This window comes from Alligator mississippiensis, chromosome 8 (genome assembly GCF_030867095.1).
Source record: "Alligator mississippiensis isolate rAllMis1 chromosome 8, rAllMis1, whole genome shotgun sequence".
In the NCBI taxonomy this organism is placed as follows: Eukaryota; Metazoa; Chordata; order Crocodylia; family Alligatoridae; genus Alligator; species Alligator mississippiensis.
Genome location: NC_081831.1, coordinates 33,037,792 through 33,063,594, shown reverse-complemented (window position 1 = coordinate 33,063,594; position 25,803 = coordinate 33,037,792). Strand labels below are relative to the sequence as shown.

The 25,803-nt window shown below is 50.8% G+C and overlaps 1 protein-coding gene across 1 annotated transcript in view; it reads left to right on the top strand.

Moving 5' to 3' along the window:
• Positions 1-21,686: 21,686 nt before the first annotated feature.
• Positions 21,687-25,803, top strand: part of SHISA6 (shisa family member 6) — a 514,955-nt gene continuing 510,838 nt past the window's right edge. The window contains exons 1-2 of the mRNA XM_059732610.1: positions 21,687-22,188; positions 22,680-23,647. Of these exons, the coding sequence (XP_059588593.1) occupies positions 22,986-23,647 (662 nt within the window). The 5' untranslated portion in view covers positions 21,687-22,188; positions 22,680-22,985. The remainder of the gene's footprint in view (positions 22,189-22,679; positions 23,648-25,803) is intronic.

The following is a 25,803-nucleotide window of genomic DNA, read 5'->3' as shown; positions in this document are numbered from 1 at the left end:
TCCAGGAAAGTTACTGATGGAGAGAGAGAATTTATTTACCAAGATCATGCAAGACCTGATGAAGGTAAAGCTGAGTATAATACGGTGAAGAAAGAAACCCTGTTACTTGTTGACCAGAGTGAGGACCATGGAACTCATTTTCCTGAAGGGGGTCATGGAAAGGCCAAGTTGATAGCTGATCAGACCCAGCTGACAAGCAACTATGCACTGGGTGGAAGTAAAGGAGATGAAAGTGGCTGTCATATTAAAAGGCAGGCATCTAGAGGAAGAAACTTGCCCCCAAGGCACTAGAAGAGAGAAGGAGTCCACAGCGGACAATGAGACATAACGGGACCACGTAAGCCCGGGTAACCGTGAATTTGCCGCTGACTAGTGAGCAGAGGAGTACTTACCCAAGGGGGTGCAGGCAATAAGGGCTGCTGAAGATGTGTCCAGGGAACCTGTAAGGACAGAGTTGGATAAGAGATTAGAAGGCCAACGGGCAAGGGGACCACTAGTAACTCAGCTGAGCAGTGAGGAAACCATGTCTCAGTTAATGAGAAACAAGTGTGGCTTGTTATGATTTTGAAACCATTGTTCAATAAATGAAATACCTTGTCAAAAGCCAACCAGGTGGTCATTGGTATCATACCTCACTTAGGGAATAATTCTTATTCTTTCTCCCATCTCAAGTCATGGCAGGAAACTCTGAGTGAGGTCTGGGAGATACATCCATCCTCCCACAAAATTGGTGCATTGGCTGGGAAACAGCACACTGACAGAAGACCTGGGAAGCCATGAAGTCCATGGACATCCAAGTCCCAACAGACTGGCAACACACAACATCTCCCTATGGATCTTACATGGACAACAGGCACAGCTACAGGAAATGATTGGATGTGGACCCAAGAAGCCAAAACCAGAATCCAGCTGTTCACCCATCGGTGTGACTTAAATGAGAAAAATCAAGGCTCAACAGGTATCTCTGGGGAGGAAGGGGGAAAGCTTACGCTTCCCCAGAATGTCTCCCCAAGACTACGTGGAGGCATACTTAGAGGCATTTGAGAGGACAGCAATGGCATCCAAATGGGATCCAAGCAGCTGGCCAGTGCGAATAGGGCCACTCCTCATTGGCCCTGCCTAAGCAAAATACAGAGCCCTCACTCAGACAGAAGCCAGGAACTACCATAGGGTAACAAAAGCCATACTTTATCACCTTTAAATTTTCCCTGAGACCTACCAACAGAAATTCTGGGCACGTAAAGGGACAGAGGTATTTTACCCCCGCCTACTGTCTCAGACCCTCAGGGAATTTGTCAAGCGATGGTTGCATCCCGAAGAGAGGTCCATCAAGGGAGTGGTAGGTCTCATAGTATTAGAACAATTCCTATCTGATCTCAGGGGCAATGTCCAACATTGGATGAGGAGGCACAAACCCAAAACAGTGGAGGAAGCCCTACATTTGGCTGAAGACTATGTGGTGGCTGAAAAAAAGGGGGACCCTTCCAAAAGAAAATGCCCAAGGGGAACCAGGGTGGGGCCTAAATCTGAAGGGCCCAGCAAAGGAAAAAGAACAGAGATAACCTGAGCCCTGAGCTGTGAAGGCTGGGGGGGGGAGGGGGAATGGACTGTAGCTTTGGGCAACACAAAGGACCAGGACACCAGAATAAACCCTTGGCAGAGGTCAAGGTTGGGGACACTCTAATCCCTATGGTAGTTGACACTGGTTACTCCCAGTCCATGATATGGGCTGACCTCATCCCATCACATCTGGAAGTCCCAGAAACTGCTGTGACCATGGTCTGCATACACAGAGCCTCATACACCTATGAGCATAGACAACAGGCTCACAGTGATGGGGCAAACCTAAGAGATCGCAGTTGCATTGGCAGAGGCTCTCCCATGCCCCATGCTCCTGGGGGTTGACTGGTCCCACCTATGAGAAGCAGTCACCCAAGTCCTGAAGAGGGCCAGGGGAGAGGGGAGTGGAGGAGTGACCCCGGATTGGTGTGCTTTGGAAACCCTGACGTGGAGGGAGGAGAAGACCTCGATCTGGAACAGGTAATTGGGGATGGATATTTCTGAGAGGAACAGGGTCAGGACACACTCTTTCAGAACATCTGGCAAAGCCAACTAGCTAAGCAAGAGGAAGAGGTGCTAGACCCTCAGAAGATGAGGCACAGCCTGTGTTTCGAGGTAAGGACAGGCATTCTATATCAGGTAGAAGATAAGGAAGACCGGGAGGAGAGGCAACAGATCTTAGTGCCACGAAGGTACTGGGGTGACTTACTGCAGGTGGTGCACCTGAGGAGGGACAAGATGGAGGCCCAATTAAAGCAGCAGATTTTCTAGCTGGGTCTCTATAAAATGGTTGAGAGGTACTGCACTGAATGCCCTGAGTGTCAGAAGACCAAAGGGGTAAAGCCAGCAAGAGTCCTGTTGGTGCCACTGCCTCTGGTAAGGGAGACCTTTTGATCAAATCACCCTGGACATAGCAGGACCTTTTACCCACAGCCAAGCTGGATATCAGTTTGTTCTAGTAATCATTGACTACACCACCTGCTTCCCTGAGGCAGTTCCCCTACGATCAGTAATGGCAACTATGATTGCAGGGGCACTCATGAAATGGGTCTCATGGGTTGGAATACCCCAAGAAATTCTCACTGACCAAGGCAAATTTTTCAAGTCTAAAATCTTGAAATAAATATGTAACACACTGAAAATCAAGCAGCTAAGGACCTCAATCTACCATCCACAGATGGATGGTCTAGTTGAGCATTTTAACAGGACACTCAAGGGGATAATTCAGGCATGCATACAAGGAGACCCAAGAGGGTGGGATGCTATGATTCCTCCCTTACTCTTCTCAATCCGAGAGGCCTCTCAAGTGTCCAGAGGGTACACCCCATTTGAATTGGTGTATGGACACAGTCTGCAGGGTTGCTGGATTTGATATGTGAAAGGTGGGAGTCTAGGCCTGGAGCTGCAAACCTACTCCAAGCAGTGGCTGACTCTAGGGAGCAGCTAAAGAAAGCCAGAAATATATCCCAGAAGAATCTACATAAAAGACAGGCAAAACAGAAACAACTCTATGACACTCACACCTTGCAGAGAGAGCTACAGGTCAGAGATTGAGTATTGGGCTCCTCCCAGATAATTCCCACAAATTATTATCTAGGTGGCAAGTACCCTTCCAGGTCCTAAGAGATATGGGGCCAGTTAATTATGAAGCCTTCCAAACTGAACCCACCCACAGAAAACTCCATGATCCCATGATTGCCTCTTGGTGAAACTGGCCAGTTGTCACCTTGGGTCCACCACGATCCACTGGCTGGAAAATTGGCTCTGTGGTCAGACCCAGAGGGTAATAATTGATGGAAGTCATTCATCATGGTGTCCTGTGACCAGTGGGGTCCCCCAAGGCTCTGTCCTTGGACCCAGATTGTTCAACATCTTCATTAATGATGTGTACACTGGAGTCAGAAGCGGAGTGGGTCTCCTGCCACTGAGCATTGCCACTTGTCACCAGTCCAGGAGGGCATGGGAGCAGGCATGTGTACCCAGATCTGCATGGGGCAGGCTGGGCCAGGCTGTGCTCTGGGAGGCTAGCCCTAGCCACCTGCCACTGGGTTGTGCTCCGTAGGGCAGGTGGAGCCAGGGCTGCACTCTGGGCATCTGGCCCCAGCTGCAGCCCAGAGTGCAACCCTGGCTCCACCCACCCTGCAGAGCGCAGTGGAGTGGGAAGTTTGTGGGGGCTGCAGCCACCTTAAAATTCCCCATTGCCCCTGCTGCCAGCTCTGCCCTTATCTGGGTGCATGCGCCCACCCTCATGCCCTGCCACTGCTCACCCAGCCAGGGCGAAACCATGGCTTGTCCAGGAGGTGCAGGAAGCCTGGAGTGGCTTCCGCTACTGTGTTCTGCTTGTCCGAGGCAGCACAGCAGCACCATCCCGCACCTCCCTGACCCAGCTGGGCAAGCAGTGGGAGTGCATAGCCCACACGCACAGTGCCTTCCACCTGGAACGAGCTGCACCTGCATCGCACTCTCGCCCCTGCCCTGTCTGGGCAAGTGGCAGCAGGGCATAGCCCCTGCTCCCAGTGCTGTTGCATCCACATCCCATGACCCCTGCCCTGGCTGGACAAGAGGTTGCAGGGCAGAGCCCCCATTCCCAGCGCCTTCCACTGTCCATGCAGGGCACAGCCCAGCCCACCCCACACAGATCTGGGGGCACATGCTCACTCCCATGCCCTTCCAGACTTGCAGCGCACAGAGGCGTGCAGTGGTGGGAGCCCCCCGCCCCAAGTCCCGCACCTCCCCACCCAAGCTGGGCAGCTTTCCCAGCCCCACTCCCTCCCTCACTGTGGGGGTGTTGATCTGCCCATCCCCGCACGCCTCTTCCCTCCTCTCTCCACCCACCGCAACAGATTTATCAGCTGAAGGCAAATGTATCCAGCATGGTTGAGAACTACTGCCTGTTTAGTCTATGGCCAAATCTCTGAATTGGTGCTGAATCTTCAGATCTGAATCAACCAAATCAAATCAGGACAGTGATTGAAATCACCGAATTGAATCACTGTCCCTCCAAATCGGCTGAATCCGAATCCAAATCTAATACTTGCCACTCTGCACAGGCCTAATGGAGGATCCTGAGTGCTGGATACTGAAACTACTGGATACTGAAGAGTGGTGGGACAGTGGTAAAGAGTGAGCAAGAGACTTCTTCCAACAGACTGACAGGAAGTGAGCTGGAATTTAGAAGAGGCAACATGAATGTCTAAACCACAAGTTGCAGAGCCTGAATAAGCAGATGGCCTGGGATTGGGACCTGAGATAGATCACGCAGAAGGTGAAGACACAGATCAGGGCCTGGTACAGGGAACAGGCCAGGAAGATCTTCCTGGACTTGGTTCCTTGGTGGAAGACAAGGGAATGGCCTGCTTACTCTAGCAGTTTAAAGAAAACCAAGAGGGAGGCCATGAGCAGCTTGGTAGATGGAGCAAGAGTGGAGCACCAGTCAAATGAAGGGATGCTAGAGACACTAGTGGCCTTCTACCAGAAGCTATACATGGCACATCCAAAGGACCTGGGGGCAATGCAGAACTGCCTGTAAAAGCTCACCCAGGTCCTCAGGAGGGATGAGGGCCAGAGGCTGTTGGAGGAGTAGACCCTGGAGGAGCTCACTACAAGTCTTTACAGAGTCAAGAATGGTAAGATTTTTGAGACAGACCGCTTGCCAAGGAGGTCTACATCACCTTCTGGGACCAGGTGGGCCCAGACCTGCTGGAGGTATATAGGGAGTGACTACCACCTAGGGGTCAAGATGGGTCAGGGCATCATAACCCTTCTTTACAAGGAGAGAGCGAGGAAGGAGTTGTAGAACTGGAGACCCATAATGCTCCTAAACTTTAACTATAAACTGATGGGCGAAGTCTTGTCCAAGCATTTTAAGTCTGTTATAGGTGCAATGATCCATGAAAATCAGATGTGCACAGTACTAGAGCAGCAGATCCAAAACGCTCTTCTGCAACTGCAAGACCCACTGTGGTACCAACAGGAGAGATGGCTGAATGTTGCTGTGCTGAACCTCAGCCTGGAGAAGGCCCATGGCTAAATATCCCACCAGTTCCCATTTGAGATACTGAATAAGATGGGAGTCCTCCAAACCTCTGTCACATGGATAAAGACCCTGGTAAATGGGTTCCTGACTGTCCTGATCACAGTGGAGTCAGATATCTGGTGCGGCTATGCATTCCCACCTATCCTGTTCATCTGTGTGATGGAACTGCTGGCCCAGCGGCTCAGGAAAGACCCTGGAGTCCATGGAGTGGAAGTTTCTGCAGAAAGTGCCACTGAGGCAAAAGTCCTGGCCTACATGGATGACCTCAACATCCTGTATAGGGACAAATGCTCAGTGGAAAGGGTGCTACAACACACCCAAGTGTACAGAGCAGTGGCAGCAGCCAAGCTTAACATGGGCAAGTGCATCTGTCTAGCAATGGGCAAACTTGGGGACATGTTAACTTTGGGGGTCTCAGTCCCTTATGTGGGGGTAAAGATTCTTGGGGTGGAGTTTTACTTGGAGCTGACTGGAGAAAAATAATGGGAGAAGACTGAGACCATGGTCAAACAAAGATTGGGATTGTGGAACATGTGCTGCCTGATAATGGAGGGGGAGGGGTGCCTGGCATTCATGAAAGCTGTGTTGTTACTGGTGTTTCTGTGCACTGCACTTGTCTTCCTCCCCCTCAGAGAAAACCATCTGCAGAATCCAGAGGGCCATGTGTGTCTTCATCTGGGGCTCCAGATTGGAGAAGGTAACTAGGACTATGCTATATAAGAAGAAAAAGACTAGAGGCTGAGGATTGCCAAAAGACTAGAGGCCAAGGATTGCCAGACATCCCAGTGTTCCTTTGGGCTAGATACACGAGTCAGATCTGCAAACTGGCAATGGGTCAGGGTTGAAAATAGCCTGCTTTGTGAGATACTATGCAGGAAACCTGCTATGACACTGCTGGGTATACTCTGTTCAACATGCACCCATGAACCTGGGAACCACCATGATTCTATAGTGTTTCCTAGTGCTGCAGTGCTTCCAAAACAAATATAAACTACACAATGAACCCCAGTGACAATGCAAATGTCACTGTAAGATGCAGCAGGTGGTAAGGGCAAGGGAAAGACTGTTGTCCATGGACATACTAGCTAGCAATGGCTGCCACAGCATGTTGTACCAAATCTTCCGTAAGCACCTGCAGAAGGAGCACAGAGACTTGAATTGGCAGGTAGCCCACTGGGCACTCCCTGTGTGGGTGTGCAGACACAGACAGGGGCAGAGAGGTCAACAGACTGCCCCAGACAAACATGCTGGTGGAAGAAGGAAACAATCAGCCATCTTCTCATTGGTCTCTTCCTTATTGTAATCTTCTCTGGAGGTCTCACCCTTGAATGCTCTGTGCTATTCTGTGCTGCCTGGTGTACTGACCACAGGCAGTGCACCAAGGAGGTGTGAGGGAGAGTAAGCAAACTCCTCCAGATGGTGACAGGGGTCAAGGCCCTTACTGGAGAAGTAGCACTGTTCAGTCAGACCAAATGCAAGGGACCCTAACAGCCTACTTTAACCAGTTCACCTCCTGCTTCATGAATGCCCTGTGGAAGGTCAGAAACATGAATCTCCCAGTTGAGGACTGAACCAAAATGAAAGGGAGTGAGCTACAGCTGTATTACAAGAAGCAGGAAGAAGACAGGGAGAAGACAACAGAAAACACATTAGAGAGGAAAGAATAGCACAGACTATTCAAGACTGGGACCTCTAGAGACGATGAAAACAAGGAAGAGGAGACCAATGATGCCAACAGAGAGGAAGATGATGACAAGATGATGAGGAAGATGGGGACTTGGGGGTAGTGGAGCTGTGAAGAGACTGGGGATAGAGGCAGAGGGGATGTGGGGGGAGTGGAAATGGGATGGGGGAATGCAGAGGGTGTTTGTAATGGTTAAAGGAGTCAGAGATGGGCACATGGGTGCTTGGGAGCATGGATGCACAGTTGCATTTATTTTAACATGGATGACAATGGTCAATTGTTAATGTTTGTTACAGACTGTCAAAGGACTGTGTTGGTCATGAGACAAGATGGCAAGTGTTTCAGTATGTGTACACACACACACACACACACACACTTTTTAATTGTACTACAGATAAAGAGGTACAAAAGTGTTGCTTCAATTTCATAGTTGGTAGGGTCGGAAGGGACCTGAGCAGATCATCAAGTCCAATACCCTGCCATGGCAGGAAAGAGTACTGGGGTAAAACAACCCCAGCAAGGTGTTCATCTAGCCTCCTCTTAAAGACCCCCAGGGTAGGAGCCAGTACCACTTCTCTTGGAAATTGGTTCCAGATCCTAGCCGCCCTGACAGTGAAGTAGCGCCTCCTGATGTCTAACCTGAATCTACCCTCTGCCAGCTTGTGACCGTTATTTTTAGTCACTCCTGGGAGTGCTCGGGGGAACAGGGACTCCCCCAATGCCTGTTGGTCCACTCTGACTAGTTTGTAAATGGCCACTAGATCCCCTTTCAGCCTCCTCTTGTGGAGGCTGAACATGTTCACGTCCCTTCGCCTCTCCTCATAGGGCCTGCCCTGCTGCCCCCTGATCATGTGGGTGACCCTCTCCATGTTGTCCACATCCCTCCTGAAGTGCAGTGCCCAGAACTGGACACAATACTCCAACTGCGGCCTGACCAGTGTCAATTAGAGGGGAAGGATCACCTCCTTGGACCTGCCTGAGATGCATCTGTGGATGTATGACAAGGTGTGGTTGGCCTTCCTGACCGCGTCCCCACACTGCCAGCCCATGTTCATTTTGGCATCAATAATGACTCCAAGATCCTTTCCTGCCTCTGCACTGATGAGAAGGGAGTTCCCCAGCCTGTAGGTGTGCTGCTGGTTCTTCCACCCCAGGTGCAGTACCTTGCACTTGTCAGTGTTGAAACCCATCCTGTTCTCATCCACCCACCCCTGTAAGCTGTCTAGGTCCAATTGCAGCCTATTCCTCCCTTCTAGCGTACCCACTTCCCCCCACATCTTAGTGTCGTCTGAGAATTTGAACAGGGTGCTTTTTACACCCCCGTCCAAGTTGCTGATGAAGATGTTGAACAGTGCAGGCCCGAGGACCGAGCCCTGCAGAACCCCACTGCCCACATCCCTCCAGGTCGAATAAGACCCATCTACCACCACTCTCTGGGTGTGGCCCTCCAGCCAGTTAGTGACCCATTTGACTGTGTAGGTGTCGACACCACAGTCCCCTAGTTTTTTTAATGAGAACGGGGTGAGAGACAGTGTTGAAGGCCTTCCTAAAGTTCAGAAAGACTACGTCCACTGCTATACCTTCATGTATGGATTTTGTGACCTGGTCATAGAAGGCCACCAGGTTGGTCTGACAGGACCTGCCTCTAATGAACCCATGTGGGTTGCCTCTATGTATAATCTCCCCTGTTGCGCCCTCGCGGACATGCTCCAGGATAATTCTCTCAAAAAGCTTACCCATGATCGAGGTAAGACTAAGTGTGCTTAAAAGTGTGTGTATGGAGTACCTGTTTTAAAGCAAAAATAGCCAAATGTTTCAATTCTGGATTAACGAAATCAATGTAAATATAGTAATCACTCAGCTCCTCAAAGGTCTGGTGATGTTGGTACACATAGGCCTGAGGCTACTGCTGAAGCCTCATCTGGGTCATCTGCATGTCTCCTCCTGCAGCTAAGCTCTGCTGTATGGCCTGGTCTGGGGCAATAGTCAAGCATCTCTGGGGCCAAGGAAAGAAGTTCTTTTATGCAACATTTTGCCTCCCAAGGAACAACATGATGGAGTGCAGAAGTATGTGTGCTCTCCAGCCTTCCTCCATGCAATCTTTCTTCAGAACTCCACTTCATTGGTTTCTGGCCACCACTTCTGCCATAAAAAGTTCTTTCCTAACCCCTGGTGCTGTCTGGCTAGGTATAACCTGATTCCTAATCCTGGTTGCCTACTGCAGCTCTCTCTAGCCTGTTTCTACCTCCACCCACTATAGCTATCCTAATTGACATTTATGTAGCTCTGTGCCATCTCTGACTTTTCCCTCAGCTTCCTTTTTCACATTGTCTGCCTTATGCCTTTTGCCCTACACGTGCCTGAGGCCCCAAGTTTCTGTATATGCAGTCCAGGTTCAAATGGCTATAAACAGTGTGCAGCTAAGTCCTGTTAGCTGTGTTTTTTTCACAGCTGTATTTTATGCATACCCTTGCTCTGGGCAGCTGCCAGACACAGAGGTATAAGAGAACTTAGGCACCTAAGTGTGATTCTATTTTACCCTGTTCAAGTCTAAAAAAACAGATAAGGCAAAATATGTATGGACCCCCATCCTCCTTACTGCCTTTTTTTCTTTTTTTGCTCTCTCAAATCTTAAAAGTAAAATGATAGTATATTACAATAGTAGGGGTATTAATGGACTTGAACCAGGTGGAATAGAATTTAAGTTAATTCAGTCCACTAAGTTGACTGAGACACCCAACAATGGAAAGAATTTGACCTGCAGTTCTTTTAATCTCTCAGTAAGCTGCTTAGTGCAACCAAGGGTGTATCTACACATGACATTAGTTGTCATTTGTGTTGCGTCTCCAGCCCAACCTTTTTATATGTTCTGCTCCCAATATTCTACACGGGCCATTGCTTCTGGTGTTGGGGTGCATTGTGGTGCTACAGGGCACCTCAGGAGATGATCCATGGTTTGCATCTCCTAACAAACACATTGATTGTTTGCATGATTTTATGAGAAAATTGCATCTGCTGAAACCTATGCTCAATCTGTTCAGGCTCTGTCAAGTGTGCCATTTGGAGCCAAATGCTAACTCTTTACTGGGGGTAATTCCTCACTGACTCCATTCAACAGCTTTGTCACCTAGTTTCTCCCATTCTTTTTGCCAGATGGTAGTTCTGGCTAATTCTGGTGATGTAGTCAATGGTATAGTAGAGAACAAAAAGCTATTTCTTGATGGGAGATGACAGTGCACTGATTGATATCTGTATAGTGAAGGGGTGGGCAAATGATGGATTTAGCCAGTAGCCAGACTTCATTTCCCAGCAGCCCCTGCCCCTATGGTGGAGCCGGTTTCCATGGAGATCCCAGCAGCAGCCACAGCTGTGATAGTGTGAGGCTGGGGTTTCCGTGGAGACCAGCCCCAGCCCCAGCAGCACTGTCAGGGTGTGCAACAGGATGCAGAGCTGCTCCTGAGCTGAGCTGGGATCTTCCAGAGGTGACAGCCTGGTCCAGAGCCAGGGAACCGCCATAATCCGCAGCCTGCATGCCCTGGGCTGGGATGTGAAAGCAGAGGATTGCAGGTCTATCCTAGCCCTGGTCTATGCTGTCACCACCACAAGATTCCAGCCCAGCTCCAGAGCAGCTCCTTGCCCTGCCACATGGCCTGCCAGCAGGGGCAGTGCTAAAAGGGGGCTTGGGGGGGGCTATAGCCACCCCTAAATTCTCCATAGCCAACTGTATCCTCCCCTTCCAGCAGCAGTGTTACTGCTTCCTGTATGGGGTGGGCACCCCATACAGGCAGTGGCAGCTGAACCCACCCTGCTCCCACCTGCAGCACAACCCTCCCTCATCCCCCGCACCAAGAAAAAGCTGGCACTGCTGCTGCCTGCCAGTGCTGCTGGGTCCAGTCTCCACAGAAACCATGGCCCTGCACTATCACAGCACAGCTGCTGCTGGGGTCTCCATGGAAACCAGCCCCCATGCAGGCAGGGGCTGCTGGGAAATGGAGTCCACTGCAGGCTGGAACCAGCCCATGAACTGGACTTGACCCACCTGGCATAGTGGATGGCAGTCATCTGACTCTTGTACCTTCCAGTCAATGTTCCCTGCTACTTTCCTCCTGATGTAAGGGGCACTATGCCAGATAGTGTGGGTTTTAGGCAACCTTTTTTAATTTTGCATGTATCATTTAAGGCAGGGTTTACTGGAACTTGAGCATCCGCAAGTGGTGCAGGTATATTCATCCACAGAGAAAAAGTGCTAAGGCAGTAGTGATTAGGGTGGCTGGATGTGTTCCCAACTTGGAATTTGTGAGCTTACACAGAATGTTGTTTGATGTGTTCACCTTGGCTTTGGTATCTTATACATGCTTTTTGTAACTAAGTGCATGATCCAGTGTTACCCCTAAGTAGACCAGGTGTTTCTGATGTTCAAGACTCTGGTCACCCCACATGACATTCAGGTGTCATTCCACATCCTGCTTTCTCAGATAGAAAACACAGATTTGGATTTTGCTGAGGTTGAGTTTAAGATAATTGTTTAAGTAATAATCTGGCATCTCACTCAGTGCTCTCTCCAGGATCTTTTCCATGTCCTCAAAATTCTTCTGCTATGTGGTAATGCAGAGATTGTCAGCATAGATGAAATGTTGACATTCAGCAGGAAGTGGCTGGCCATTAATGTAGATGTTGAATAAAAAAGTCAACAAACACTGTATCCATGATCAACTTCTGTTGGAATCCATCTTCTGTGTGCTGTGTGAGGTTTAGTAGATGGCTTGCACAGGATTGATTTGGTTAAAACCCTCTTGGTTTCCTGTAAGTTTAGAAACTACCAAGCACAAAATTTGTTGCAGGATGAGAAGTTAGTAGAGTTTGTAGATGAAGCTAAGGAGGGAGATCAGGCCCCAAACCCAAAATCCCTCCAAAACCCAGCCAAAGTTGTAGCTCACCAGGAGCCCCAGTGCTCAGCTATGGACTCAGGCAGGAGCTGCTGCTATGCCAGGCGAGCAGCTGCATCAGCTTCAGCTGAGCTCTGGAGGAAGGGGGTAGGTGGTTGGGGGAGAGAGACAGAGAGAAGTGAAAAGACAAAGAGAGATGCTGCTGCCCACCTGGCACAGCAGCAGTTCCTGCCTGGGTCCACAGCAGATGCTGCTGGCTGGTTCCAGGTCGGGGCTCTGGACAGGAGCTTCTATCATGTCGGGGGAGTAGTGGATCAGCTGTGGACAATGGCAGCAGGTTCTGCATCAGGGCTTCTAAACCTGCCCACAGCATCCACAGTGGCTGCTGTCACCCACACCATGTGTGGGAAGCCCCACCTGAGTCAACAGCTGATGCCTGATTCTGCTGGGCAAAGCAGTCCCTCCCACCCTCCCGGACCACTCTGGGCCCCCACAGGCTAGATCCAGTGAGTTGGTGATTGTCCGTTTGCAGGCCAGTTCAATCTGTTGTCAGGCCGGATCCTGCCTACAGGTCATATTTTGCCCACCCTTGAATTAGAGGGATCACATGAATGGCTGCCATTGTCAGCCCAGCTGCTGCAGCCATCCCCACAGGATTTAGTTAGAAAAGCTGATGTCCTGGGTACTATATGGATCTCTGTCAGTGTCCCTTCCTTGTCTGAAGGCTGCCTATAGGACAGTCAGGCCTCTGCAGGGATATGGTCCTGGCCTCCTATGGACCCCAGGTTTTGCAGAGATAGATTAGGGTGTCAGTTTTATGGTGGGTTCCACAGCTGCCTTTGCAAACAGAACTGGGTGAATAATGTACAATTAATCATTTAGTGGATGAGTTTCTTCTTGTTCGCTTTGCAAGTGGCTCACAAAGACATCATGTCTGTTATTTTAAGTGATTTGTTGTATAATTGCAGTGACTAATTCTCTATGTGAAAGCTACCCCTAGTGTAACTCCAAAGAAATTGTTGAACCTCCACCTGGGATGCCAGGGCTTTCTAAGCTGGTGGTGTTGTCTGCTGCCGGCAGTTGTATTGATTCTGATTAATGCTACCCACTTTGTGTAACTTTATGCAAGCTGTCTAATGTGTACAAGAACTAGTTGCCATGGGAATCAAAACTGATTTTTTATCAAAGCATGTGACGGGGGGGGGTCATGAGGCTGGTCTAATCATTGGCCTGTCCACCTTCCCCACCTTTGATGTAACTTTGAAAGTAGTTTATAGGTAGGAAACTGCCCACTTAATGCCCAGTACCAAGGGTGTAATACATGGCTCCGTACTGTCCCTATACCGTGTTGAATGCCTTGCAGATGGCATTACTATGTGGCTCCAGCCCCACACTGGGCCCCATTACATTCCAGTCTGTCATGTTGGACCCCGACCTGGATCCATCCTAGTCAGGTGGCCTAACCTCCATCATCATGTGGAGCCGCAAACTCCCTAGATCCCTTTCCCTCTTAGCAGTGGCCCCCCCTGTGACCTTTGGCCTTGTAGGCCCTGGCCGCACTTCTAGGCCAGTCGGTACTCCAGACCCCTGGCTCCGGCTGTCCCTTGCGGTGAGCATCCTTGTCCTTTGACCATTCTGGTCCTGGCCCCAGTATTGACCAATCAAGGCTTCTCCTGGCTAGGTTCTTGAGCAGCTAGCTCTCACCCTCTGATATGTGTCCGCCTGTGCAGGCCCCTCCAAACACAGCTCACTTGATCTCTAAGGCCAACCTATGTGCAGTCCTTCAGGCTCATCCATGAAGACCCTACTCTACACAGCACACACTCAGTCCCTTGGGGCCCCCAAAGACCCTACTCTATGCAACCCACTCACTCTCATACACACCCTCACTGAGGCCACTACACCACCCCCTCACCAGAACTACTAAACTGCCCCCTCAGTGGGCCTAACTACCAGGGCTACTAGCTCTCAGGCCCCTGATGACATGCCTGGATCCCTTGCCTGTCTCCTCTATGAGGTAACCCACCAGGTTGTGGGGGCTGAGGCTATACAGCCCCCGCCCCCCCCCCCCCATACTCACCTTTCACTAGGGAGGCACTTGTGTGGCATTTCCTGGGGACCACCCTGCCTCACCACACCATCCAACCCTAGCAAGGTGCAGTTTTAAGTCATTCCCCAGGACCAGGAACCTCATCCATCCCCATAGTTCCTACCCTTAGCCTCTAGGCTGTTCCAGGAGCAGCAGATCCCTAGCTGGGCAACGTTACTCCAGCAGCATCCCTACAGCAACTGCCAGCTCAGCTCTGAGTGCCTGGGTTTACACTGAGGCTGCCAAGCCCCATCCTTCCATTCAGGAGCCTTCTTGTGGTCATGTGACCACCTTATTAGGCCACAGAGCACCTGCCAGCTGCTTCACAGCCTCTCCAGCCTCCTAAAATGGCAGGCACCAAAGATGCCCTGCCACAAAGCAAAAAGTGATTGTGTAGGAATGAATGTGATATGTTTTTCAATAAAATACATGCATTTTTATTGATCAAATACATAATTAACCCTTTGGATTCAATCACACTCTATAGTGGCCAGTAGCTTAATAAGCCTGAGAAAAGAATTAGATATTATTCTGGATAATTACTCTCACAGTTATATAAAATTGGATGAAAATATATGAATGTGGGAAACTCCATGCTTTACTGAAAGTGATTCTCGGCTAGGGCACTGCTATACTCAGGGGTGCCTTGAGATCTTCTCAAGGATGCCACAGGATGCCATGCAATGTAAGCACTATTAGGTGTGCAAACATGACTAACAGAAAAAAAAAACAAAAAACCAAAAACATAGATTTCAGCTAGGAATCCATAGTATTGGAAACATTCTGACCTGGTGTAGTCTTTCTGATTCCTTCACAATGTGCAAACTACTCTTATTATTTTTCCATGGTCAAAAATGACAAAAAACACAACTAAAAGCTGGCATTCTCCAGGGAGTGCCTGGAGAACTACTGCTTTAGTGTATAAGTCAACTTACCATATTTACTTGATTGCAAGATGAGGTCTTTTGCCCCATTTAACATGGGGGGTGAAGCCCCTCATCTGGAAAGGAAGTATGAGGTGGGTGGGGAAAGTAGCAGCTATAGCTCTGGCTCTGACCCTGGGTTGGGGCTGGACCTGAAGGCAAAGCTACAGCTACTCTCTGCCCCCAGTGCTTCATGGGTCCCTTCCCTTCCACTCCCCCAGCCCCCTCTGTGTTCCCTTTCTGCAGTACTGCAGGCTCCATCCCTGCTCCAGCATGGGACTTGGAACATGTGGTTGCTCAGGCCCCAGTCTGGCCTGAGTACAGCAGTACTGGCATAGCACTAGTGGGGAAGCGGGGTGGAAGGCATGAGGCTGGGATGGTGGGAGATAGGCAGTGGGGGAAAGCAGGTGATCAGGAGCAAGGTGTGAGGCACACAGGGCAGGAGTCAAGCTGCTTGATACCCCCCTATCACCCGCCCTTCCTACAGCTTGCACCTCTGCCACTTTTTTTCAGGCTGCAATGGTAGAAGGGACAAATTTAAAATAGGCCTCTAATAATGAGATTTTCTATACGGACAGTTATAACAGATTTATAAATGTTCTCTATATAGAATCTCATTATCATAGGGTTGTCTTAAATTTAACGTTGTCTTGGATTCGGGTAAATATGGTACTACTCCTAGTGGGGCAAAACCCTTCCCCTTTGGAAAAGTTATTCCATTTTTGTCCATCATAAAGTTTTGTTTCTTCCACTAAAACAGCTGGTACTGACCACTGTGAGACAGAAATATATAGGAACTGTCAGACTGGATCAGGCCCCATAGCCCAATGTTCTATGTCCATAAATAGATCCATAGAACATCTCTATGCCCAACTTATAATGCTGACCAATATAGCTTCATTTGTTTTCTTGGGTTCCCCTCTCTTTAGCCATCTGTCTCTTGTCTAATACTTAGATTGCAAGTCATTTGGGAAACCACTTTTTCTGCTCTGTGTTTGCATAGTACCTAACAAAAATGGACCTTGAGCCAGGATTAAGGTTCTTGGGTGCTAATATCGTCTATAAAACTTATAAAACCAGCTTATATGTATCTTAGTAAGAGCCAGTTCATCAATATAATACTAATTAACCCTAATGTCAGCATCTTATGTCTACATTAAAATTAAAAGAAAAAAGTAGGTCCAATATTTTTTTTTTGATTCATAGCCACATTTTTATCCCTTGACAGAAAATAATCAGCCTTTGAGCATATTATAATCATTACAAACTATTTATACAGTTAGTGGGGTCCAACAAGGGACAGGGAGAAAAACAGGCCAAAGGCGAACAAGTCCATTAAATAAGCTACAAATTACTGACTGAAAGCAGTTGCATAACTAGAGATTAGATAGAGGGGCACCCATCCTAGATCCCAAGTTAGGAAGGGTGCTGGAATCATGCCCTGTCCCCACAGAATCCATGCCCCAGCAGCAAACCCATGCTGGAACCTGCGCACTCCCCATCCCCACTCTTGGAACCATGTGCTGCCAGCTACCAGAACCCATAGGTGCCTTCCCCTTCCCCTCTCCCCGCCACTCTCTCACAGGGTTTGCTGTGAGCACCAACTCTGCTTGTTATACCGCTGACCAGAAGTTATTGAACATCTGGTTTCTTCCTTTTATATGGCCTTCATCACCACTACAGTTATGACTTTCAATACTCATATCACCCCTGTGACATTAGGAGATAGTCACCCAACTGGAATGTTAAGAACTAAAGCATGATGACCTGTTCGAGGACACACAGGGCATGTCCACACATGCAAGCAAGTGCACTTGCAGCACCTCAAATAGGAGCAGCACAAATTTGTGCCAGAAATTTTTGCCTCAGTGCATGTGCCTGAACGTGTACTTTGGTGTGGGGCAAATTGTGCCACTTGGGGCAAATTGACCCTGCCCAGCTCCTCCCAGATCTTCAGCCAGGGGGAGCTAGAGCCTGAGGCCAGCACCGTCAGAGATGCTCATCAGGGCAGGTTTTCATACTGCTGAGCATCTCAGGGCTACTTATTTTCAGAAGCTTCTGAGGGCTCATGATGATTGAAAGATACAAATAGATAGGAGCTTCTGCAGCCCAGCCAATTGACATATGGGGACACTAGGCCCCCGTGCCAGCTGGACTGCTGAAGCAGCCCTAACCTACAGTGACCCCTGTACCCTCTACCCACTGCAGCAGTCTGGAAGTGGGGGATCCTGCCTGGCTGTGACCTGCTGCCACCTGTGACAGCATCTGTCCCCTTGGACCTGCAGCCCCATGTCTACACACCTGCCAGATCTGGACAGGGACTGCATGGCCACCTGGGCTGTACCATGAGCACTGCAACACAGTCATCTGCACCTCTTGGCCAGCTGCCCCAAATGGCCAGGAGGTCAGCCACCTCATTTGCCATCCAGCTGGGTCCCAGGTGCCAGCCCTGAGCAGGCACCTCTGCCTGGATCCTGTCACTTGCCTCACTAGCAGGAATCCTGATGCCCTCTATTTAAAAACTACAAATTCTCTGATTAAAAAATCCCACATTCACTCTTTAAATTACCTCAAAATCCATGTTCTTCCACAATTAAAAGAAAAGACCACTAGATCAGCTGGGCAATATTTTATTGATATATTTACAATTTTAAAGCAATTTGGAAGCCCACCAGTGCATCTATCATCATAATAAAATACATTCTAAACATCTATATAGTTTGAGGTTTGCTTTGGCTTCTTTATCATAGAAAAATTAGAGCTCCCCTTGACCCCTTTCACTAACCAGGATGTGGGGATGCTGGGTTTGGGGACAGCTCCTGCCCTGTCTGGGAGCTGGACATGCTGGGGATGTGATGGGGGATGTGAGGTTTGCAGGAGGGGTGTGGGAAGGGGTGTGGAGGGATGCGGGTGTATAGGGGGAAGTGGGGGAGTGTAGTGTGTAGGTGAATGTGGGGGGATGTGGATGGGTGTGGGGGTGGTATGGGGTGTGTGAGTAGGTGTAGTGGGATGTGGGGGGTATGAGGTCTGTGGGCAGGTGTGGGGGTATGTGGGGTTTTCAGGAGGGCGTGGGAGGATGTGTGGTTTATGAGTGGGTGTGGAGGATATGGGGTTTGCAGGAGGGGAGTGAGAGACAGGTGTAGGGGATATGGGTTTTGCTGCAGGCGGGTGGTGGGGTAGGGTGTGTGGGTGGGGATGAGGGGTTTGAGGAGGGGGCCAACACATGTCCATCCCCCCACACCTCCTGCGGTGCACAGTCCCTGGCACAGGAAGCAGCACCCTGCCAGGCTGTGAGAGCTATGGCCTGCTGTCACCACAGCCCTGCGGCTATGTATCACCAGCTCACCCTCATGAAGAATGCATCCAACCTGACCCGACCTGACCCAGCCCACCCTGCTAGCATGCACGTTTGGACACGAACCATTGGTGGTGGCAGGAGCCATCCTGGTCCTGTCCAAAGGCACACTAGCAGGCTGGGCCAGGGTGGTCCAGGCCCGTTCTCCATGCACAAACCACACGTGAGGCAATGCCAAGTTTGTCTGGTGTCAGGGGGGATATGGGGGTTGTAGGTAGGTTTGTGGGGGTCTTGAACAGGAACCGCCACACACCTGCTCCCACACTCACCCTTGCAGTGCTCGTGACAGCAGCCAGCTGGGACATGGCCTGACTGTAGGCACAGCCTGATGCAGGCTCTGTACATGCCGAATGGACCCGATGCAGCCCGGCCTGCCCCACTAGTGCACAGCTTTCCCACTCCTGTCCAAAGCCATGCAGTAGTGGGCTGGGCCAGGCCAGATCAGCATGTACAGAGCCCCCATCAGGCAATGCCAAGCCGCCACAGGCTGTGCCTGCAGCGGGCCCATGTCCCAGCTGGCTTCTGCCACTGGTGCTGCAGGGGGTAGGTGGGATGGTCAGAGTGTGGCGTCTCCCATCCAAGCCCCCCAACAAACTTCACATCCCCTCACACATCCCCACCACTCCCCACATCCCCCTCACCCCCACACCCATCACCATCTGCCCCCACACACCCCACATCCATGTCCCTAACTTACCTGGGACAGCACCCTGGTCCTGGTCACACTGCAGCTTTGCCCTGCTTCTGTTTACCCCAGCAAGCTAAGGGAGCATGCCCTGCATGCTGGGGCATCAGAAGCACCATAGAGATGCTCTGGCCAGAAATCAGAGCGTCTCTCTGTAGGACCAGCTTCCAGATTGTCTTGGGGCATGGTCCTGAATTGTGCCTTGCCCTGCTTTTTTGTGTGGGTTTTTTGTTGATACCTGGTTTTCCAGGTATCAAATTTTGAGCCCACACTGCAAATATGCAGCATGGGGAACATTTTTTTGTTCTCAGCTGCTTTAAGATACTGCAAGAGGCACATGCATGCTTATCTGGATGTGCCCAGTGAGCCTAAGTGTCCTACAGGCCAGTTGAGGGCTCTTCTACCAATTTATTGTTCCCCTCTGTCTGGTGATCTGTAGTGCTGCACAACTTCAAAGGTTGGTCTCTGTACATTTCTTGTCAGATAAGAATCTTTTCCACTCTTGAGAGAGAAAAAAAAATCCTAACTAAGCCTAATTTCCCTGAGTGGCAACACTGGCAACAGTGGCATTTAAGTGGTGACAGGATGGTAATTCTGAGTGCCGCTCCATGAAGTGCCAGCAAAGTGTTTGGGCTTTAACCTTTTGACATAAATTATCACAACTTAGTCAAAGCAAAGTTTCCTGAGGGGCCGGGGTGGCCCATGGGAATGAAAATAGGACACACACTTTTACCTAAAATATTTGACTTGCTTCTTACTTCCTTTGGTTTTTGCACATCCATTGTGATTATGGCCAATGTAGAACAGAGTTGAGAATTCTAGTTCCCCAAGGGAAAATTTCATCATTACAAGATCACTACCTGAATTGTTTCCCTTCATAATATTCTTAAATGGATAGCCAAAGGATCCAGGATATGGAGAAGCAGCTCCTCTCTTATTAAGGAAGTGTTCCTCCAGTTCCAGGAGGATGCAAATTGCTAGGTGAGCATGCTGGAAATGTGTATCTTTGCTGCTGCCCATGTCACACTTTGTACAAGGTAATCAGCATTCAGAACTCTCAATCCAGCGCTGGTTTCAAACAGCACTAAAGGCTGTCAAAGTTTAATGGCTCCTGAGCTAGTCACTCAATTAACAGATTTTTTTTAAAGTTCCTGTTAGCCTTGTGAAGACAGTGGCCAGTATCAGACTAAGCAAACAAAATAAATCTATGGGTGCATCCCCACAAGCACATGTGAGGTTTGTGGCAATGCAGAATCATCTGTGGTGCTGCAAACTGCGCACGCTGGACATGCAAGCATTGCCTTGTTGCTAATTTGTAGTGCAGCAGGAGATCTTGATGTAAAAAGAACACACCAGAAAAAAAGTGGGGCAGTGCGCATGGTGGCAGTATGCGCCACCCAAAACCAGAGCCTGGCTGGCCAGAGCCAGGCTTTTGGTGCTGGCTAGGCTCTGTGCTCCCGGAGCACCACTGCTAGATCTCTCAGAGGCCTCCAGAACCCCAGCTAAGACTGCTAGAGCCAGCCCAGGTGCTGTCCCCAGCCTCCCAGATCCCACCCAGGGTAACTTGCCATGCACTAGACAGCATGTGTAGGGGCATTCCCTGGAGGTAACTAGCAACAGCACTGTTGCTGCTTGGCCCTGGGGAATGCACGTTCCTGCTCATCGGGATGCACCCTATGTGGGGGGATATTTATTTTGAATGAAGGGGATTTGGTGTTAGTGCAAGTGACCTAAGGCCTGTCCCTAGAGAAGATCAGCAGTCATCTGACCTGTCCTACCTCACTGCCTAGTTCCATGGGGCAAAAGGCATCACTGTCTTGCTGTCCCCATCTCTCCTTAATCTCTGACTTTTCAGTGGAGGTTGCCAGCACCCTTCTGAGAGATGCCTGGTATCAGCACAGAACAGGCATAACATATCTCTCATCCCACCTATACATACACTGAATAAGCAGTCTTCTCTAATCTCTAGGAGCCACCACACCCAGGCCACAGGCTATAGGTGACCTGAGCCCCCAGTCTCCCTCCTCTTCTTGCTGCAGACTCCTCTCTGGCCCAAGGAATTCCTCCTAGGTAATGCTGTGGGAGGTGGTCCAGCTGTCTGTCCCTGGCCTTCCTTCCTCATGCTTGGAAGCAGGGTAAGAATTAAGGGGGAGCTCCGGGGCCTGAGCACCCCCATAAGAGATGAGAGCCCCCTGTAAGATTTGAAAATCGTTGTCTGCCTCGGGGGTCTCGGATCGTATTGCTCCTTCACTTCGGTGGACTTGTAAATCAATTAACCCGTGTATTTTTATTGTTTTTGCAGACACCTCTCCCCGCCGCCCAAGAGTCCAAGTGAAATAGAACCCCGCCCCGAGGGTCAGGACAAGTCTTTCCAGTTAGGTGCCTGGAGATGGAGGGCTACCACCCCCCTGCCCATGCCGATCCCTGTCTCCATTCAGCCCTACGGTAGGGAGCAGAGAGCTGGGACCCCGACAAGGTCCTGCTCGCCTGGGAGCGCACCGCTGTCTCCGCACGCAGCGGCTCCCCTCCGCCGGGATCCGTCCCACGCCCCGCAGGGGCCCCAACTCGCAGGAGCAAAGACAGGGGGCTCCGGCCCGCCGCTGCGCTGCGCTGCGCTGCGCTGCGCCGCCCGCATGAAGCCCCGGCACCGAGGAGGGGCTGCAGGAGCAAGCGAGCGAGCAAGCAAGCAAGCAGCCAGCCCTGCCGGTGAGCCGCACCTGAGCCGGCGCGTTGCTGGAGTAGCGCCCCGCGTGCCGTGCCGTGCCGTGCTGTGCCGTGACGCCGGTGCCGGAGTGATGTAAGGAGCGGGCCGGGGCCGGTGGGCGGGTCGAACCCGGAGCTCGCTTCTGCCGCGCTCCCTCCCGCGCTTCCTCGGCGCCGGCTCCCGGCCACCTCCATCCGCTCCCGCTGCCGCTCCAGTCCGCGCCAGCGCCGACCCCTCCAGCGCCTCTGCAGTCGCGCTCCGGCATGGTAAGGGCTGCGGTCCCAGGCCGGCGGAACGGGTTTTCCAGGCTGCCGGCGCGCTGCAGCCCTTGCTGCAGGGCTGGGGGACAGCCGCAGGACGGGGACGGGGCTCTGCCGCCGGAGCGGGAGGCTACAGAGGTGCCGGGGTGCTCTGGCCAGCCTCTGTGTTGGCACCCGCAGCGCTGCCGAGCCGAGCCGAGCCGAGCCGCGTCGCGACTGCGAGGAGCAGGGACTTCTGCTCTGCCCCCGGCCTCCTCTGCCCTTAGCTGCTGCCTCCCCGTCCCCGTCCCCGCCCCCGTCCCCGTCCCCGCACCTGCCCGACCCCTGCCCCGCTCCCGCCGCCGAGCGCGGTGCCCTGCTCCGCTTCCCGGGCGCGGAAGGAAGGGCCGGGCTCGCTCCTCGCTCCCCCCGCGCCCGGCTCCCGCCGCAGCAGCCCGCGCTCTGCCAGCTCGCCGCTGCCCCCGGGTGCTGAGCCCCTCTCCTGTTTCTCTCCGTAGCCCGTCGCCGGCGGGGGCCTGGTCGGGACAAGGCGCGTGAGGCTCGAGCAGATCTCCGCCCAGCAGCGGGGCACAGCGCCGGGCAGCGTCTCTCGCTTCCTGCCGGCATGAAGGGGCTTCTCCGAAGCGCGGCGGCGGAGCCCGGGGTCTGCCAGTGAAGAGCCCAGCCCGGGCAGCGGGACCGGCTGCGCCCTTGGGTCGGGAGATGCCCACGCAGCGGCGGCGCCGCGGCCCCTGAGCGCGCCCAGCAGCGTCTGCCCCTCGCCGCGCGCGGACCGTGCCCTCGCCGCGCTCTCCGTCCCCGCCATGGGCCCGCGGCACCTGCTGCAGCTGCTGCTGCTGCTGCTGGCCCTGCTGCTGGCCACGCAGGCGGCGGGACCCCCCCGGGCCAAAGGCAACCGGACCCAGGGGGCGGCAGCGCCCCGGAGGACTCCCAAGCCGGTCAAGGACCTCAACCACACTCTGGCCGGGCAGGGAGCCGCGGCGCCTACGACAGGGGCTGGCGACGGGCGAGCCAGGGGCCCAGGGAGCGGCGGCCCGAGGGCGCCTGCGGGAGGCGGCGGCGGCGGCTCCAGCCCGGCCCACGAGACCTGCTGGGGTTACTACGACGTGAGCGGCCAGTGGGACAAGGAGTTCGAGTGCAACAACAGCCAGAGCGGCTTCCGCTACTGCTGCGGCACCTGCCACTACCGCTTCTGCTGCAACAAGCGCACCGAGAAACTCAACCAGAGCCAGTGCCGCAACTACCAGACCCCCGACTGGGCTCCCACGACCACCTCCCGTGGCCTGCCATTCCCCGAGGGCGGCCCCGAGGACCCAAACTACAAGTACGACCCGGATAAGGACAGCACCAATGCCACTGTGTACATTTCATGCGGGGCCATCGCCTTCGTGCTCATCGTCGGTGTCTTTGCCAAAGTGGCCTATGACAAGGCACATCGCCCACCCCGGGAGATGAACATACACAGGTGAGACCCCATTCCCTGGGATACTAACCCACACCCCAGCGCCTGCACCTGTCCCCACCCCTTTCCAGTCTGCCAGGGGCTGAAGATGCACAGGTGAGAGTCTTCCCCGGCAGGCTCTGGTCACCCCACAGCCAAAGGGAGATTCTTCTCCAGCCAGCGTGGAGAGGTGGGCCCTATGAGCCCTTTTGAACAGATCTGTGAGATGGTCTGGAGAAAGCTCCAGGTTCCAGCCTGCCCCACTCTTGTGATCCAGGAGAGCTGTGCAATTCATGTCCAGTATTGGTGGGGGGCCTGCACTCCCCTTTCTTGGCGTGGGCACTCTGCCCTATACTCCTCACATTCTTGTCTGCTCTTTATTCAGATCCTCATGTGGGCCTCAGCCATACAGTTGACTAAGAAGCAGGCTGCCTGTGCATCTTCATCCTACCACACAGGGCTTTCTTTCTCTTCTCTCGCCTTTGGAAGGTGCTTCTTCTCTGCTTTTTACCTTCTCCTCCTGCCTCTTTTCCTCTTCCCCACGAACCCCTCCTTTTTCGTTTACAGTAGATACAAATAACCAAACCCCAAGTTCTTTGATTCTTGACTGTACTCAATTTTTAGCCTCTGTAACCTAAGGTCTAGACCTGAGTATGCTGTCTAGACTTCAAATGGAAAAGAAAGAAAAAAAGATAGAAAGAGATAAAGGAAACAACTAAACCTGTCCTTTTTAACAAGGTTTTTGCCAGAGAAACCCAACTAGCATGTGAGGAAAGCAGTGCAAGGGGATTTTTTTCTAATAACTCATACTACAGGTCCTGACCATTCCCTATGGTTACTATTAGGAAGTTATTTTATTCTAGGAGTATAGATTCATAGAGACTCCATTTGATAATTTAAAAGTCAGATTTTTGTACCACTTTTCCTTAAGCTGTTTCTCAGGCTGGCATTTATTTTTGTTGAATAATCTTAAAATGTTGAATAATCTTTTAAAAATTGTATAGTACATCTCTGTTATGTGCACATGAAGTTCCTAAATCAAATGGAGCTTTGTCTTGAAAATGCACTGGAGGGCTCACTACTGGGAAAGAGCAACTGTCTTTGGTAGACGATGTTTCATTTAAATTATGCTAATTAAAATTGTTTAAAAAAAAAGAAAAAGAAAACCTGATCATGCATGTTTTAAAGGCTGAACCTCAAATGTAAGCACAGTTTGAAGATTAGAGAATTTAACTTCTCACACAGGGAATAAAAAATGTAAAGTGACAACAAAAAAGTATTTCTGTTTGGTGGTTTAAAATAACATATCTCTTACATACTTGACCTTATCATACATGCACGAGACTCTAAAGTCCCGCTGATGCAAGTTGCTGTATCTCCATGAAATTACCAGAGCTATACAGATTTACACTAGCTGTGAATTTGGTTTCTGTACATGTACCACAACCCATCCATTGCAAGACAAGCTTTGCATTATTTAATAAGTTGCAGTGTATGACTGAATTTAGTTCCCTTTGGTTTTAATTTTGAACTTTACTAATATATGTATGTACAGTGAAGTGATTCTAAGAGTAGCCTTGTTCCGGCTTTTTATTATATTGGAATTCATGCAGTCTAGATCATCAAGTACTGTCAGTTGACTTACCTCAATCAGGGTCCTCACATCTATGTCCATTAGCATCAGGTAAACAAATTTGGCCATTTTATTTTCAGGGTCCCATTTACTTTCGTGGCTGCTGGACTGTTTTTTCCAAATATTATCATTTATCACCCCACTAACCAGAGACATTTGGAAATCTGAAACTTCCAACCACATACCATTTGTTATAGTCCCAGTATGCAAAAAACCGCATTCTGCACCCTTGAAAACAGTATTTTCAGATTTGTCTAAATTGCTTGTCAGTTCCATTGCTTTGATGCTTCCTTTTCTATATTTAGATAAATTTTGGTAAAATGATTCACCTGTGCATGAATGAGCCATATGCATGACAGAGTGTTTGGAAAGCCTGACTTTCAGTGCATTTTAAAGAATTGATTGACTTTTATTATTATTATTATTATTGTTGTTATTATGTTGTTGTTGTTGTTGTTGTACCTGATAAAGGATTATTCTTTTGGAGATTTTTAACCAAATGTGATCAACATGACACACTGCTTTAAATATTATGAACTGAATCGCC